The following is a 17,314-nucleotide window of genomic DNA, read 5'->3' as shown; positions in this document are numbered from 1 at the left end:
TTCTTAAAGGAGTCCCACGTAGCTGGCAAGAAGACAATCAAAAAATAATTGTCGCCCTTGGAGCAGGAGGACCTGCCGTATTCCTTTCCTGCCCATTCTCACTGCCTGTTCCCCAGGAAGGAGCGTGATCTGCACCCAGGCAGTGCCAGTCCCGAAACACTGTCCAGCCCGCAGTGGGCACGGGGCAGCAGGAGTCTGAGATGCAGCATTGACAGAAGGCCCTGCACATGTCGCCTTGACGATCACCCGAGAGACCACAGGGCCTGATGTGCTGCATCTGGGTGCTGTCCTCACAGTGACAGAGACGAGCAGGGTCATGCCCAGGGTCACTGTGTGAGCCCAGAGGGTTCCACCCGGGTCAGGCATGTGAACATTCCTGAATGAAATAGCTTAAGGTGCCGCCCGGAGAAATCCTGTCTGTGTGGAGGGGGTCGTGGCTGGGCAACGCCTGCGGAAGCTGTGGCTACCAGAATGTGCCCGGGTCCCCAGGCAGACACCCCGCAAATGCTCTCTGGCAGTGCCCCGAGTGACGTGCATGTGCTGGCTCCTGCTGATGGCCCACGCTTCACTTACTCCTTCCCGCCCCACCCCTGGATGTCCCCGGGGACTGGCAGGGCACCTCCCAGTGCTGGATGGAGGTTTGGGCCCCGAGCATCCAGCAAGCAGAGCACAGGTGTGCACAGAATACCGGGCTACAAGGTCTCAGCCCCATGCCCTCCTGTCTCCAGAAGTTTGAATGGAGGGGAGGAGTACCCGTATGTGGCCAAGCAAAGAGATTCAGTTAAGGGGTGGCAGCAGGTGCACAGCCCGGACATGAATGACAGGTGGGTCTAGGAAAATGGCCCACCAGGTGACAATTATTTGGTAAGGAGTAGGAGAAATGAGGCTCAGTTTGCTGCCGCATATGCCATGAGGGTGCCCCCGACAGGCCCATTCCTCCATGACACCCCTGCTCAACGGTTGTCAGGCCACCCTCTTCCTGTGGTCACTTCAGGACATGCTGTGCCTGCACATGTGCCTGCGTGTTGCCAAGGCCATGGTCAGTGGCTGGTGTGCAGGGGCCTCCCAGTGACTGTGAGGCCACAAACCCTGGTCACCCAGACAGCCTTACCCCCGAGCCTGCACTCGGAAAAGCAAGCCTGCACTGGCCCTGCACTGAAGACGAGCACGGCAGGCAGCTCCACATGGGCTGGGACAGTGGGCATCAATTGGTGAGACTCCTAGGACCCCAGGTCTGCGCACACACATGCACGGACCCAAGAGGCTGCAGCATACCTGAAGGGGGATGTGTGTGCGGCTGTGTGCAGGAAACAACGCACCTCTCACCAACAGGGGCATCAGCCCTAAAACCAGTGAGGTTGTGGGGATGACAGGCACTAGTAGGCCCACTTGCCTGCCCCCTCCTCCCAGGGATCCTCAGCTCCCCTCCTGCAGCCCCCTGCATGCTCCACACCCAAAATGCCACAGACTGCTTCCTCCCTTCATCCTGGCCAACATCCAGGCCTCACCAATTCTAACCACAGAGCCCTGGGGGACTCCCTCCTTTTCCTAAAATGCCTTCTGCTGCCATTCGGAAGCACCCAGGCCACCACTTACCATAGAAGGTCTCTCAACCACTTCCCGTGTTTTACTCCTACTCCACTGCAGATGCAGCAAAGGCGTTAATCACATCTGATCCACTGCCTACCACCCCACCCTGAACACGAACCAACCAGGTCGCCTACCGGATCCCATAAAGACTTCACTCTAGCCTGTTTTAAATCCAAGGGCGACATGATGTGGGGGGACGCCAGGCGCTCTACCATGAGTCCTAGCCCCACTCCAATCTCATGACCAGCTCCTGACCCCTATGTTCCTTCACTCCATAATGCACAGTTAGCACTCATTCTCGTAACAAGGTTATTTAAAACAGCCTTAAAGATGATGAAATTCACTGGTTCAGAGAACATGTATGAGCGCCCCCACCTCCACGACAAGGCCCTGGCCCTCTCCTGGGCTGCTGCTGCATGCTGTCAGGGCCGCAGCATGGAGCACAGATGGCTTACGACAATACAGGGTCTGGTCAATAATTAGACCACTAAGATGGTGCTGAGTGTCCTCAAAATGGGCATGCAGTTATTTCTATTTTATTTTTTTTTCTATTTTATTTTTAAAATACATGGCCATCATCTGTCATCTCATGATCTGAACTTCCTTAGAAAGCAGTTGGAGTTAATCTCAAAAATCAATGGACAGATATGGCCCACACAATTGCATCTGTGTGCCTGTGACAGCTGTCACCCTGATTACCTGGACACCTGACACTGCTGTGGAGGGAGAGACACATGCAGCACTGGTGGCTCAGGTCCTCACTGCCAGCCTCGACATCTAGTGGCAGAGAGGGTTCTCGAAATCTGGATGCAATCTCCTTTAAGGCTTTTTCACTGAGGCAGAGCAATGTGTTAATATGACTGTGGAATCAGATGCCCCTAGGGACCTACTAAATAAGCAAAATAGGAGAAAATCTAAAGCATTTACACCATTCACGTGATGGGACACCCAGATGAGAAGTGACCGTACACCCATTTTTCATGAGGGCCTTAATGCCACACACAGCAGGGGCCGTGGAAGTCTGTGAGGGTTCCCCCATGCTCACCCCTGTGCTAAGACCTCTCACCAGTGTCTCTTCATGCACAACAGACTCGTGATGAAGCTGTTGTCATTAACCTCATTCTGGAAATGATGGATGGAAACTGAGACTAGAGAAATTAAATTCATGCCCCGGGTCATGCCACCAGTAAGCCCCAAAGCCCACATGTTACTCATCAGTGAGTGCTGTGATGTGGGCTTCCAGGCTATGGGCAAGCCCAGGTGAGGGCCACATCCTCACCTGTGCTCTACCTTTTAACTAAACTGAGGAGTGCCTACACCCATCGTTTCTCCAGGTCCTGCTTTTGCAACGGTGTTCCCGTCTCCTCCTTATGGGCCCACACAGTCCTACCAACCACACATCCGTGCCTAGGACTCTACATTCAAAGGCTGACCTTTTATCCTTATGCTGCTTCACTTCCTGATTTCGGATTATTTTTATTATTCACTCAATAATTCACCCAAGGTAAGGAACCAGATGATGATGGATTGCAAAATGGTAACAGCCAAAAAAAAAAAAAAAAAAAAACCAAAATGATAACAGTCAACTTTCATACAATCTTTTTTGATGAGATATTTGAAACCAATGGATAGAATGAGGTTTTCATGGGATTCCCCAGTTATTCCAGCAATTCACATATATTGTTATTAATGAGTAATGATATTCATTCTATTTAAATAATCTTGTAAGCTAGTTATACTTTTACTAATCCATAACAATTCTCCCCAGTGCAGAAAAAAGATGTTTCTGATGAGGAGAAATGAGACAGGAGCTGTCATGATTCAAAATCCCAACTCTAATTCAGTACTACCTTTCTTTCCTGCAGAGAAATAAAGCCCAATGTTTTCTGGAGAATGAGTGAATGAGCTCATGGTCATTTGTGCAACCAAACGGATTCTTCTGACTGCTGAGCCTTCAGGCTTCTAGAGCACATTCAAATTCATGTGGTGGCACCAGTAACCCTGAATTATTCTTACTAGCAAAGCTTTTGATAGCTACCAACTCTTCATAGGTAAAAAAATCAATTGGTGAAAAACTGTTGTATTTCAACAACTTCAAGTATATTTATTTCTCTCAACCTTGGGGGGGGAAATTGCCAACAGCCTAACACAAATCTAAGTATACAATGTCTTAGTTAGTTTTACACAAAGTGTATTGACATCAAAAAGATAAAATGAGGGAGATAGCACAAAAATGTAGAGCTTTAGTATGTGTTCAAAGCTGTTATCAGCTTGAAACAGGCTGTTCTAGACATAGAGTATTTCATGTAAGCCTAATACTGACCAAAAAGCAAAAGCCTTTAATACGTACACAAAAGAAAAAGAAAGAAATGGAAGCACACACTACAGAAAATCATCAAATCACAGAGGAGGAAAGAAAGGAAAGGAACAAAGGAATTGCCAAACAGACAGAAAATAATTTACTAAATGGCAAAATGAAGCCCATACTTATCAGTAATTACTTTAAATGTAAATGGACTAAAATCTACGATCAAAAGACACAGGTGGCTGAATGGATAGGGAAAAAAAAACTCAACAGTGCCCAACTCCATGCAGCCTATAAGAGACTCCATTCAGCAATGAGGACACTGACAGACTTACAGTGAGGGGATGAAGGAAGACGGCCCACAACAAGGAAGCCAGAGGAGAGCAGGGTAGACAACATGAGGGGAAGGAAGATAGTCCATGATGAGGGAGCCAGAGGAGAGCAGGGTAAACAACAATATGAGGGAAAGGAAGATGGTCCATGATGGGGGAGCCAGAGGAGAGTAGGGTAGACAATGTGAGGGAAAGGAAGACAGTCCATGACAGGGGAGCCAGAGGAGAGCGGGACAGACAATGTGAGGGGACGAAGGAAGACGTTCCATGACAAGGGAGCCAGAGAAGAACGGGGTAGACAAACTTTCCTTACACAAAACAGACTATAAGCTAAAGTTTGTAACAAGACAAAAAAAGATTAGTATATAATAATAAAGAGGTCAGTTCATCAAGAGAATAAAACATGAAAAATATTTATGCACCCAGCCCAGGAGCCCCTAAATACATAACATATACCAACATATCTGATGAGAGAAACAGCAATATAATAGCAGGGACCAGGGACCTAAGAGAACATGAAGGACTTCCCACCCAGTAGCAACAGAATACACACTGTTCTCCAGCATGTGGAGCATTCTCCAGGACAGATTACATGACAGTCCACACACAAATACTACTAAGTTTAAGAAGATTGAGATCATACCACACAACTTTTCCAACCACAATGGTTCAAAACTAGAAATAAATAAGAGGAACTGCAACATTCGCAAATATATGGAGATTTAATGATATGCTGCTAAACAACCAATGGGTTAAAGCTGAAATAAAAAATACCCAAAACAAGTGAAACTGGAAATATGACACACCAAAATGGGTGGGAGGCAGAACAGAGTCCAAGAGGAATGTTTATGGTAACGAATCCAGCACTGTGAAAAAAGAAAGATCTCAAGTAAACAACCTGGGTTTACAATGCAAGGAAGTAGAAAAAGCAGCATAAATGAAGGCCAAAGTCAGCAGAAGGAAGGAAATAATGATCAGAACAGAAACAGATGAAACAGAGACTGAAAAGACAATCAAAAAGATAAATGCAACTTAGAGCTGTTTTTTTTAAAGATAAATAAAATAGACAAACCAAGGGAAAAAAGAACTCTCACAAAATCAGAAATGAAAGAAGAGACATAAATACAACAGGTCATAAGAAAACAACTAGGAACGATTATATGTGAACAGACCTCCCACCAAGAAGAAAGAATAAATTCCTGGAAACAGCCAACCAACCGAGCTTGAACCACAAAGAAAGAGAAAATCTAAAGATGCCAACAAGAGACTGAACCAGTACACCAACATCTCCCAACAGAGGAAAGCCCAGGACCAGATGGCCCCCTCCACAGGTGAGTTCCACCAAATGTCCAAAGAAGAATCAGCACCAAGCCTTCTCAAAGTCTTCCAAAAAACAGAAGAGGAAGGAGCACTTCTAAGCTCATCTTATGAGGCTACCATCATCCTGATACCAAAGTCAGAGGAGGACACCACAAGGAAAGAAAGCTCAGGACAAGATTCCCGATGCAGCACAGATGCAACATCTACAAATAAAATATTGGCAAAATGAGTTCAACAACACAGGAAGAAGGTCACACACCATGATGAAGTGGGGTTTATTCCAAGGATGCAAGGATGGTTCAACATCCGCAAATTGGACAAGGTGTCCCAGCACACCAGCAGGATGAGGGATGACAAGCCACGATCCTCCCAGTAGATGCAGGAATTGCACATGGCAAAATGCAACATCCATTCATGATAAAAACTCATCAGGGCAGGTAGGGGGGGGAAGGGCAGTGCAGCCCCTGGACCTCGCCTGAAGCCCCATTGGTAAAACTGTCTGGAAAGCCGTAGTGAGGCATCTGGGCCAGTTCGTAAGCGCAGGTGACATTTTGCAGATCAGCCTCATGGTGCAGAGAGCGTGAGGGGGGGGGGACAGAGCTGGGGGAGTGGCCCAAGCACGCCTGCTGTCCCTCCGTTCCTCTGCACCTTCCTCTCATACTCCCTTCTCCACTCGGCAGCAGAAGCATCTGGGACAGGGGACCCCAACCCCACCACTTGCTGGCGTGACCTCCAGCGGTGTCCTGCATCTGCGGGGGGCCAGGACCCAAACCCCTGCTGGGACCCCGCAGCCTCACCAGCCTCCCCCGCACTGACGGTGCCCACCTTCCCACGGCTGTAGTTCAGCTCCTCAGGTGTCCACGCTCCTCCTGACATGATTTCCTTCCCCCACCTGCCCCCCGCCCCTACAGAGCTTGCAGTAACAACCAGACAAGTCCATCAAAAGCTTGAAAAGGACCTTTACGTAACTAGAATCCGGGAGGTAGTGCTGGAATTCAATAACCCATGGCCAGCTCTTCCGAAAGACGTTCTTCTTTAATTTTTTTAAGTCATTAAAGTCCCAGGGAAGCCAATATTCCACAACTGAGCTACGTGAGGACACTACCTTCTCTAATTCTTCCTTTTCCTTCTGCCTTCATTCGTCATCTGCAGTTTACTTCAATTTTGACAGCCTAGCAAATCTCTTTTCATATGTTTCACCCTTTTTCCTCTCTCCCATATAGGAGTGATATTTAAACTGCTTAACTCAGACAGATTTAATTGGAGGTCAACTTATAAAGCAGATGACACTTTTCAAAAATCAATTGCTGTGGTTGAGCTCTGAAGGTCCCCGGGGATTCCTACTATGGATGCTTTTCCTGAATAGGAAAAGCAAAACTTCCCCAGCAATTATAGAAATCCGATACCAAACCAGGCCGTGCGGCTATAGACGGCAGACATGACTGCCTGCCACGGGGACGAGGCAGACATACGGGCAGAGGTGGAGCAGACACAGCTGAAAAAGATAACACAGATGTGAAGGTTAAGGGTAGATCAGGGGTGATACAGGTGTAGACACAGAGGGAGGTGCACGTGTGGATGTGGGTACTGATACCAACACACGTGATTAGGAGACACACGTGTTTGGATGAGGGCATAAATGTAGATACAGAAATCAGATGCTGATTGAGATCCGTGATGTAGATGGACACAGATATAGACCCAGGTAGACCATGTGGACCCGGTGTAGACACACGTGTCTATACCCGATGTAGGTATAGACATGCAGATGCTGACAGAGATACAGTTCAGTACAGACACAGGTATATGATGTGGATGTGGATGTGGATGCAGATATACCCTGGAGATGTAGGTGTAGACACAGATGTAGAGGCAAGTATTGGTGGTGACCCCCTTGCTGACCCATCAGATACGAGCATGGCCCATGGAGTCCCAGCATCACCAGAACCCTTTGAGGCCCTCTTGCATCTTAAGCCCCCAAGCAGAGCTGCAGAACCCACCAAGGACAACCCTGGAGTGGACAGTGTCCAGGTCCCAGGCTTGGTCAGAGTGGGCTGGGCGGTTCCAGTCGTTCCTTTTCCTCTGTGCAGCCTCCCCCCCCCCCATTTCACCTTTTGCCGTAACAGAGAGTGTCAGATGTGGGAAAGGGGGGTCCACAGTCTGGGACCATTAAAGAGCCCCTTCCTGGTGTGGTGTCACGTCTTCAGGCATCTCCTGACTGGCGAGACATGGCTAAGCCAAATCAGGAACCCATTTGGTCCAAGAGGCCCTGGACTTGTCTTTAACACCCATCGTATTTGCATTTCCATGGTATTTCCTCACTGTGCTTCCCACCATGGTCAGAGGTCAGACAGGTTTGAAATTCCCTCCAGTTCTAGGATCCCAGCCCATAACAGACATCAAAATCCAACACATCACCTGAACCTCGACAATGGGGCGAAAGCAGGCCTGTGAGTCAGGGGCACCAGAAAGCAGACCGCTGGGGCAGGGGGTGAAACGTATCTGGATCCGGTGTCAAATGCCAACCAATGAACAAAGCTGTGACACGGATGTGACACCGGAGCTAAACACGGGCTCTGCACCTGACGCTACTGAGGCATTGTGGTAGGTTAAAGGAGGCTCCTTATATTTCAGAGCTATTTCCCGAGATGCTTCCAAGAAAGTGGGGTTTGTTTGAAAGTGGCATGAGGGGCGGGAGCAAATGGGGGGCAGATGGGACAAGGATGGGCCTGGGTCGTTGTCTTCCTGCGCTGTTGGAAGTCCTGCATCATAAAGAGTGAGACATATGGCCATCTGTTGCCTCATGAAAAATATGAACCTGAATGGCCAGGGGAGCCATTGGATGACGTGCTTGGAGACAAGCCAGGCCCTAGGGACACGGTGGGTGGTTCCAGGATGGCTGCCTAGGCACCTGCAGCCAGCCTGTCAGAGGACTTCGTCACGATACCTGTGCTTCCATCAGGGTATGTGGTGGAAAGAAAACCCCAGGGAACATGTGGAACCAATGGGTCTCCTCATAACTGGCAGGTGCCTGGGGCCCCTCCACGAGGGCCACCCTCTTCACCACCCTCGCCGGACTTGGCACTCAGCCTGCAACCTTCTCCCCAGACTGAAGCTCCTTTATCTCCAGGCCAGCTGCATTCTCTGTTCCCTGCCACCAGGCTGCCACCCTCGGCCACGACCTGCTCGAAGCCAGGAGGCTCTCTGTGTCAACCACTCTTCCCAGAGGCCCTTGGGGCACCACCTGATAGGTGAGGGAGCTGCCCAGGGGCCACTGCCCTGCACCTCCCCCCAATCCCCACCCTGCCACCCCAGCAGCCGGGCCATCCCCACCCCTGGGGCTGAAGGGCAACTGCGGACCAAAGCTGGACCACGCAGCAGGCCCTCTGGTGCATCTGTGCAGGGCTTCTCATGGTCCCCACACGAGCTGCTGCCGCCCTGAGGACAGTAGTCACTGTCTCCTGCATCAGCCTGGCAGCCGCCTAGCCCCCACCCCCAACCCCACAGGCACTCGATTCCCCAAAGCCAGTCTTGTGCACGCAAATGTCCATCCACACGAATCCACCCCCAATACCAGAAGAGCCACACGCTCCCGAGCATCTCATCAGGCATAAAAAGTGGTTTCTCCTTTGCCAGGACCCAAATGGGTCCCTTGGCTTCAAGTTCGCCTTCCGTGTGCCATCTCTTCTGAATTCAGAGCACCTATAAAATCAGCCTTGGAGGACGGGGCGGCCGTTTGGACCTGCAGCCAGTCTGAAGGGTCCCCCGGGGGGTAGAGGGCAGGATCGTGCACAGCAGGAGAAGCGACGCTCTATCAGAAGGCGAAAGAGACAGCAGCGCAGAGCCAAGCCACTGCCCGGTCCAAGGGAAGCTGCTGCCCGGTCTGAGCCCCCACGGGGAGGACAGGGTCAGATGCAGATCATGGGTATGAGGACCACCAGGTGTACGGAGGTCCTTTTTTTAAAGAACAGCATCAAATTCTTGTCAATTAACAGCTGATTCATTAAGCTGAAGCTGAGATCTGGGAAATCTTGTCCCAGAGAATCCCACATCACCGACTGATATGATAACAGAGCGGAAACCGCAATCTGTCTCCACAGAAGGGAGGGAGCAAACAGAATTATTGATGTGAGGCCATGTTATCAGCACCGTATATCTTCCATCCAATTGAGGGTGCAAAAGAAAAGGGAAATGAGCCGCGATAATGATTTCTCTCTGACCCAGGCTTGTAGCAGGTAAGCGTCCAAGTCCCCAAGTTCTGGCCCAGGAGGACGCGACAGGAAAATAAACTCTGAATGCAAAGACAAACCTGCCCTGCCTGTGGCCTCATTCCCTCCAGGAAGCCAGGGAGCAAGAGGAAAGGCAGATGCGGTGGTCCCTCCACTTGAGAAGTGCTGGCACCTCTCACAACCCAGTCGTTATCCCTCTGAGAGTCACCTTGAGGTCCAGGGCTTGGACTGCTCTAAGGGCACCATCTGCTGTCGTCCGTGGCAACTTGCGGTTGCCACTTCGAAGAGTCTGACAGACTATGAGACCCCCTCTCCTGGCCCTGATGTGGGGCGTCTGCCGCCTTCATGAGGCCGCAGAGATCCCGGGCCCCAGATGTTGGAGCAGCAGCTACGCCTCCCTGCAAGCAACCTCCCTGCACAGTGGATGAGCCCTTGGGAGTCTGGAACATGGGGACCGGTGTCCTGGGGCAAGAAGACTCCCAGGGACGCTGTGCACACACACACGTACTGTAGTTCCCAAAGGAGGAAAATGTCCACAAAGGGCTTTTGACAGTTTAGAATAAGTAACTGTTGTTAGGATGGTTGGATTCACGAGGAGCCAAGGGGTGTTCTGCTGTGCCCCCCACAGGACATGCCCAAGCTCCCATCACACTTCCCTGGAAGGTACATGCACCCCCAAGATTTCCCACCCTGGAATGGGGGTGTGACCACGGAGATGGGTGCACGGAACTCCCCACCCAGGCAGAGAGCTCAGAGACTGGGGGGTGTGTACTCGGGAAAACGGAGTCGGTATTTGGTGCAAGCTTGAGGTGTCAGCTCTGAGGACTTCTGTCAACACACAAGTAAAAACACACCCAGAGCTCAGAAGTCTTGAGTTTTATGCTGGCTTTGATATGTGGTCTGTGGATTGAGCTGAAAATAAGATACTTCCCGCCCAGGAGCAGAACTCAGTTCTGGCTAATGATGAAACCTACCATCTGCACTGTGACCAGTGCTGCACATCAGTGGAGGGACTGGTCAGGAGGTGTGAGCACAGAACAAAGGTGTGCAGACCCAACATGAGAAACGAGGGACTGTGAGTGGGAGTCCTACGCTCTGTGTAGTCACTGACATGGGCAACTCAAAGCTGCTGAGGAGGACATGGCTGGACCACAGACACTGTCACGCAACTGCAGGATCTTACATAGCTATGTCTGTGCACATGCACACACTTGCACACCTGCACACATAAACAGCACCCACCACACATGTGCACACACATCACACACATGCCTGCACACGCACATGTGCATAACTGTGCACACATTCACATGCACATGTGTGTGTAAGCACAGCACCCACCACACACATGCACAGCACACAGTGCACTCATGCACAGCACCCAGCACATGTGTACTCACACATGAGCATGCACACACATCACACACATGCCTGCACATGCATATGCACACAAACACACATGCACGCACACGCACACACAAGCACATGTTCCCATGTGTACAGCCAGATATGTTTTTGTTTTGAAACAGTGTTTTCTGTTACTTGAAGAAAACATAGTTTTGTCTTTACCGAGTGTCAGAAGCCAGAGTCATTAGGGAGAGGACCCGAAAAACGGGGCTGAGCATGCGCCACCTGCTGGGTATGCAGTGTGGGGACGGGCCCTCAATACAAGCAGCTCAGAACCAAGAGGAGGAGGAGAACCCCATTACCGCGAGCAGGTCCTCCCAAGAGTGAGTCCCAGCGCCTGGGCAGCTCTCATGTGACACAGATAAAACTGGCTGGGGTTCCAAGAGGCATGGAGGCAGCACACGGGCATCAATCCCAGGCCCAGCCACAGCCAGGGGCAGCCGCGTCCACGGGCTCCACAGTCCAGGCTGCGGGTACAAGGCTGGGAGTGGCTTTGTTTTGTGGAGAATCCCCTCAAGCTGGGCTCATAGGTCGCACTCTAGTGATAGATGGGCTGGATCCCGGCTGCCCCCTGCCCCTATGACACCCGGAATGCATCCCGTGTCTCCAGATGAAGAGCCCCCCACCCCCCTGCCGTCATGGGTGCCAGGAAAGAACCAGAGCCTCCACTTACTCATTCCCAGTCACGATGTAGCCTAGCTCCTCCTGGGAGGGCCTGACCTCCAGCCGTAGGCCTTCACCAGGCCGCCCCTGGGCATCGAGGGGGGCATCATCCTGTGGGGGCCCCAGAATCCAGGGCTGGAGCTCGCTGGAGCTGCCCCATCTGGACTCTGCAGGATGAGGGCTCTCCAGCCGCTCCTTGGAGTAGGTCTGACTCCTCACGTCCTCCACCCCTGCGCCCTCCTCCTCCCATGTCGGGACTGTCTGTGGGGTCTCTGACTTCTTTGTCTCCGAGAGGAGGGGGGTGGCCAGAAAGAGTTGGGATCCAGGATCCAGCAGCTGGTCTCCGAGTTCAAGGCTCAAACGATGGACCTGCAGAAAGGAGGCTCAGTGAGGTGACATTCAGGAGTTGGTGGGTAGCCTGGGAGGGGGGCAGCGGGGCGGCAGGGCGGGGTGGCACCCTCATGGCCACATTCAGAGTCACATCTGGATGGGACATGTTCAGCTGAGGGGAGGACAAGGGCCTTGCATGTCTGCATTACTCTGCAGTGCATCTGCCAGTGGGTCTCTGCATCTCTGTCTGTGTCTGTCTCTGTCCCTATGTCTCTGTCTCTGTCCCTCCATCTCTGTCTCTGCTCCTCTGTCTCTCCATCTGTCTCCATCTCCATCTCTGTCTCTCCATCTCTGTCTCTCTGTCCCATCTCTGTATCTCTGTCTCAGTCTCTATCTGTCTCTCTGTTCCATCTCGGTCTCTGTCTCGCACACATATACACACACTTTCATAAAGAATCTCATTGTATAAAATCAGTGCAGGTGTTTGGCATCTATGTTTTCAAAGCCAGCCCACGTGGGGGCACCCGGGGGGCTACAGAGCTCAGGGGCTTGGGCGCCTGGCTCTTGCTTTTGGCTCAGGTCATGACCTCAGGGTCCTGGGATCCAGCCACACATTGGACTCCGCTCAGCTCTGTGGGGCTTCTGCGAGTGATTACCTCCCCTTCTGCCCCTTCCCCTGCTCCTACACTCTCTCTCTCTCTCCCCCCTCTCTCTTTCTGTCTCTCCCTCTCTCTCCCCTCTCTCCCTCTGCCTCTCTCTTTCCCTCTCTCTCTCCCTCTCTCCCCCTTTCTCCCTCCCTCTCTCCCCTCTGTCTGTCCCTCTCTCTTTCCCCCTCACTCAATCCTCTCTCTCTCTCCCTCCCTCTCCCTCTCCTTCTCTCTCCCCCTCCCTATCTACCTCCCTCCTCTCTCTCCCCCCCTCCCTCCCTCTCCCCCTCTGTCCCTCCCTCTCTCCCTATCTCTCTCTCTCTCCCCCTCCCTCCCTGTCTTCTCTTCCTTTCTCTCTCTCCCCATCTTGTCCCCTCTCCCTCTCTCTTTCCCTCTCTCCCCCTTTCTCCCTCCCTGTCTGTCCCTCTCTCTCTTTCCCTCGCTCAATCCTCTCTCTCTCTCTCTCTCTCTCTCTCTCTCTCTCGTTCTCTCCCTCCCTCTCCCTCTCCTTCTCTCTCCCCCTCCCTATCTATACCTCCCCCTTCTCTCTCCCTCCACCCTCTCTGTCCCTCCTTCTCCCCCTCTGTCCCTCCCTCTCTATCCCTCTCCCTATCTATCCCCCCTCCGTCCCCCTCCCTTTCTCTCCCTCCCCCTCTCTCTCTCCCTCTCCCCCTCTGTCCCTGTCTCCCTCTCTCTCTCTCTTCCCCCTCTCCCCCTCCTTCTCTCTCCCCCTCCCTCTCTCTCTTTAATAAATAAATAAAATCTGTAAACAAACACACAGAACACACCACCCAAAAGCAAAGTACCAAGGCCCTGAGGATCTGGAGCTGCTGTCCTCACCCGGAGACACAGGATCACGTCCCCCCAGTGCCATGGCTGCACAGACACCCCAGCCGTTGGCCCTCATGTCCCCCCAATGCCCTGTGCTAGGAGCTGGCTTGCCTGTCCCCCAAGGGCATGGACACGGTGACACGTGCATCCTTACGGCCCCTGGGGGACCTGAGTCCCTCCCCACAGCAGCTCCCTGCCTCACCTCCACTTCCTGCACAAGGGGACCGTTGTCCCGCATGCTTGGTGCAGACAGTGGTGCGCCAGGCTCTGTGCTCAGTGCACGTTCCCTCCCCACCTCAGCCACAGGCTCGTCCTGGACTCATGTCTAGTCCACAACCTCGGGGCTTACAGGGCCTCCTCGTCGGCCCCACATCACCGAGGCTGAGGCTGGCGGATCCGATGGTGAGCAGAGTTCTCACCGGGGTGCTACCTGGGCACAGCGCCCATGAGCCGAGCCTCCAGCGCTGCATCCCGGCAAGCAGGCAGTCATAGGGCCGCTACTACACAGGACAGAGACTTCCGGAGGCTAACGAGAGTGAGGCGTCATGCTTTTGGGCAGGTGCCTCCTTCCCATTGTGAGACCTCACCTCTGAAGTGAGGTTACACGGAGAGATGAGAGGATGATCCCCGGACCCTCACCAATCACAGGTTTTTAGGAAACAAGGAAGCACTAGAAAGGGAAATAAATTATTCCCTGCTCACTGGATATGGGACCTCATTCTTCCTTTTGTGTCTTGAAATATTTAAAGAAAATAGTATTTTGATAAAAACATTTGCTCCAATTTGGATCCTGAATGGTGCCAGTTAGCAGGGAGGGACAGAGCCCCGTCCTCAGGCTTTGGAAGGAAAGACAGTGGTGTTTTCACGCAAACTGTGCTCCATGAGATGAGGAAACAACAGGTGTTAATGAACAAACAAGAGCTCAGAAAATACGATGCTCAGATGCCCTTTCCAAAAAATTGCTTAAAAATGTACCCCAAGTAACAGAAAAATGAATCAAAATCTAACTCAGGATGTGAAGGTAGGGGCCTCAGACCCCCAAGATGTTCGCGGAATCAGTGTCGGCCGCAGCCCTGGCTCCTGCTGCTCAGCCAGCATGGCCCACGTCTCACCCTAACTGCCATGTCCCCTCCTCACTGAGACACAGCACCCCACTTCCGGGAGATGCTAAAGAGGACCAAAGAGCTCTTCTTTTGCTATGTACTCAAGGCACTAAACCAAAAACCCCTAAGATGACCTGGAAAGAGAAGTGCTCACCAGGACATGTTTCCCACACTACGAGAGAGGGGTTCGTGGAACCACATCACACACTGTCATTACTCCGCGTCCTTACCAAGGAGTGAAAGTTCCCAAGCAGGAAGCGCCCACAGAGCCCTGTGAGGGTGTCCCCCGTGATGGAGCACAGTTCTGTATGGCCTTCCTGACCAGTAGGAGACATCCCCTATCTGGACCATCCCACCCACGCGTTATGAAGAACACCTGAGTGCAGCCAGAGCATCGAAGGAACTGCATTTTTATTTACTTAATTTTAATGAATTTAAATTTAAATAGACACATGGGGCTGGTGGCTACCACATGAGACACTGCGGGTCTACATGACCCAGGGCCTGTGAAGGTCTGACCTAAATGAACTTCGGGTGTCAGAGCTCATGGGATGATCTCAAAGATGTAAGTGGGGATGCGATGGTCTCAGCCCATGTCCCCAGGGAGGAAAATTCTAAGGAATATTATTTTTTTCATTTGTATTAACCCTATTTTCCATATTTCTACAACAGGTAAATATTACTATACAATCTGAAAGTAGACATGAGTATAGATCGAAATGCACACAGCTTTTTATGCTCTTTTTATGCTTTTTCCCTAATTTAGAAATGTCCGAGTTTTTCCAAGGTTTTCTGAAAAAAACTCAACCAACTAACACACGTTTGAATCATGCACATGTCCGCAAAGCATGAACAGAAAGGTTACCAGGACAGCTCTAGGTCTAGGGTGAGCCCAACATGCAGACACGTGCCAGCATACCTCTTTGTAACGTGCATCTTCCCCGTCGGGCACTCGGTCACCTGTGAAAGACACAAGCATGTATCAGAACCCATGTGGAGAACACCACCGTCGGTGGAGCAGCACACTGCAGGACCCAACAGTCCGGGACAGAAGGGTGGGCAGAGCAATGCCAGCCAGGTTGCCACCAGGAAGGAGCACTTTCCTGTCGACAGCACAACCAGCACTCCATCAATGTCATGGATGGCGAGGGCCTCACCAGCTACAACACGTGGATTCACTGTGAGCTGCGTCCCCAGCAGCATACAGCTGTGCGCCACCCTCAGCGGTGGGTCTCCGCTGGTCCCCACGGCGCCCGCAGCCACCACGACTTACAGAAGAGCAGACCAAGGCATCTACACCAGACCCCGCAGGTTAGGACATCTTCAGAGCCCATTACTCTGCCATGACGGTTGTTTCTCTAAATATTCCATCAGCGGTGCCGTCGGTGCGGAACTTGTGTAGGTGAAGCCCCAGAGCCCGGGCACCGGTGAGATCCCCCCTACCAGCACAGAGGCACCCGTCTCCGTGTTTGTTGAGTGACTAGCAGTACCTGGTCCTGCTGGAGCTCTGGCTCCTCTCCACGCCCCGCCTCCAGCCCCAGGCCAGCCTGTCCCCAGGGGGAGGGATGGAGGACACAGCCATGCGCCATTCCACTTGTGCTTTGGCACACATGTTTGTGCGCCTACTGCGTGCCAGGCATTGAACAGATGCTTTCATTTGGTTCCTGTGACTCCAAGAAGCAATTAGGCAGAGACAAGGCCGTGCTCAGCCCTGCTCTGCCCTCAGCTCCAGGGATCCCACAGCTGTACAAGCGCTCGCGGGCATGGGGGACTGGGGTGGAGGGGCAGTCTCTGCTCTGCTCTGTCCCGGGAGCAGCCTCAGAGGCTGAGCCTCAAGCACACATTTGAATGAAGCCTTTTCACGTATTATTCAAATATTCGACTCTATCCACTCGCACAATCCAAACAGAAACACTTTCTATCACTCCCGTGTGTCCCTGACTCTGAGCCTCAGCACCAAAAGTGATTTGTCTTCCAATATAACTGCTTCACAGGCTGCACCTGTTATGACAGCTTTTGGAGGAGGACGTTCAAACAGGTAAACCCTGTTGCTACAGATCCATGTCCTGGCGGCAGAGGGAATGCTTCACGGCCTGGTGAGCCAGGCCCTGCATAATGCAGCCTCATGGCACACCCCCCAACCCCACCGACCACCATAACCCGGGCTGGGAGGCTCACCTGGCAGACCGTCTCCACCCTGCATGGCTTCTTCTGGCTTTCCTGGGGCTCCCTTCTCAGCACCATGAAGCTCTGGGTCAGTACCCACACCTTGCATGGCGGTAGCAATCATGTGGGCCATGTTGCCAAGGTCCAGGGGGCTCACACCCTCTGCACGCACTGGTGGCTTTCCCAGGTCCTTCAGGAGACTCTGGATCAGTGCTTCTGGGGACACAGAAAGGTGAGCACAGATGACACCAGCAAGGAACAGTCAGCACTGGAACCAGGAGGCAAGGAGATAAACGACTGATGCAAACAGCGGTGTTGGGGGCACTAGCCAGGTCAGCAGGGACACAGGGCTCGACCAGCAAGCGGCGGAGGTTCTATGCATGACGAGCAC

At 52.1% G+C, this 17,314-nt stretch overlaps 1 protein-coding gene across 5 annotated transcripts in view; it reads right to left on the bottom strand.

The window, feature by feature from the left end:
• The window catches only part of PTPRN2 (protein tyrosine phosphatase receptor type N2), a 723,182-nt gene that overhangs the window by 395,553 nt on the left and 310,315 nt on the right, over nucleotides 1-17,314 (bottom strand). For 4 of the 5 annotated variants that reach the window (XM_041753464.1, XM_041753467.1, XM_041753466.1 and 1 more), the window contains 3 exons: nucleotides 16,936-17,139; nucleotides 15,677-15,717; nucleotides 11,857-12,215 (listed from right to left, as the gene is read on the bottom strand). In XM_041753464.1, coding sequence (XP_041609398.1) covers nucleotides 11,857-12,215; nucleotides 15,677-15,717; nucleotides 16,936-17,139 — 604 coding nt within the window. The remainder of the gene's footprint in view (nucleotides 1-11,856; nucleotides 12,216-15,676; nucleotides 15,718-16,935; nucleotides 17,140-17,314) is intronic. The other variant, XM_041753465.1, reaches the window with a different exon arrangement.

This window comes from Vulpes lagopus, chromosome 4 (assembly GCF_018345385.1).
Source record: "Vulpes lagopus strain Blue_001 chromosome 4, ASM1834538v1, whole genome shotgun sequence".
Classification (NCBI taxonomy): domain Eukaryota; kingdom Metazoa; phylum Chordata; class Mammalia; order Carnivora; family Canidae; genus Vulpes; species Vulpes lagopus.
The sequence above is the reverse complement of the archived record's forward strand: the minus strand, read 5'-3'. Positions and strand labels throughout refer to the sequence as shown.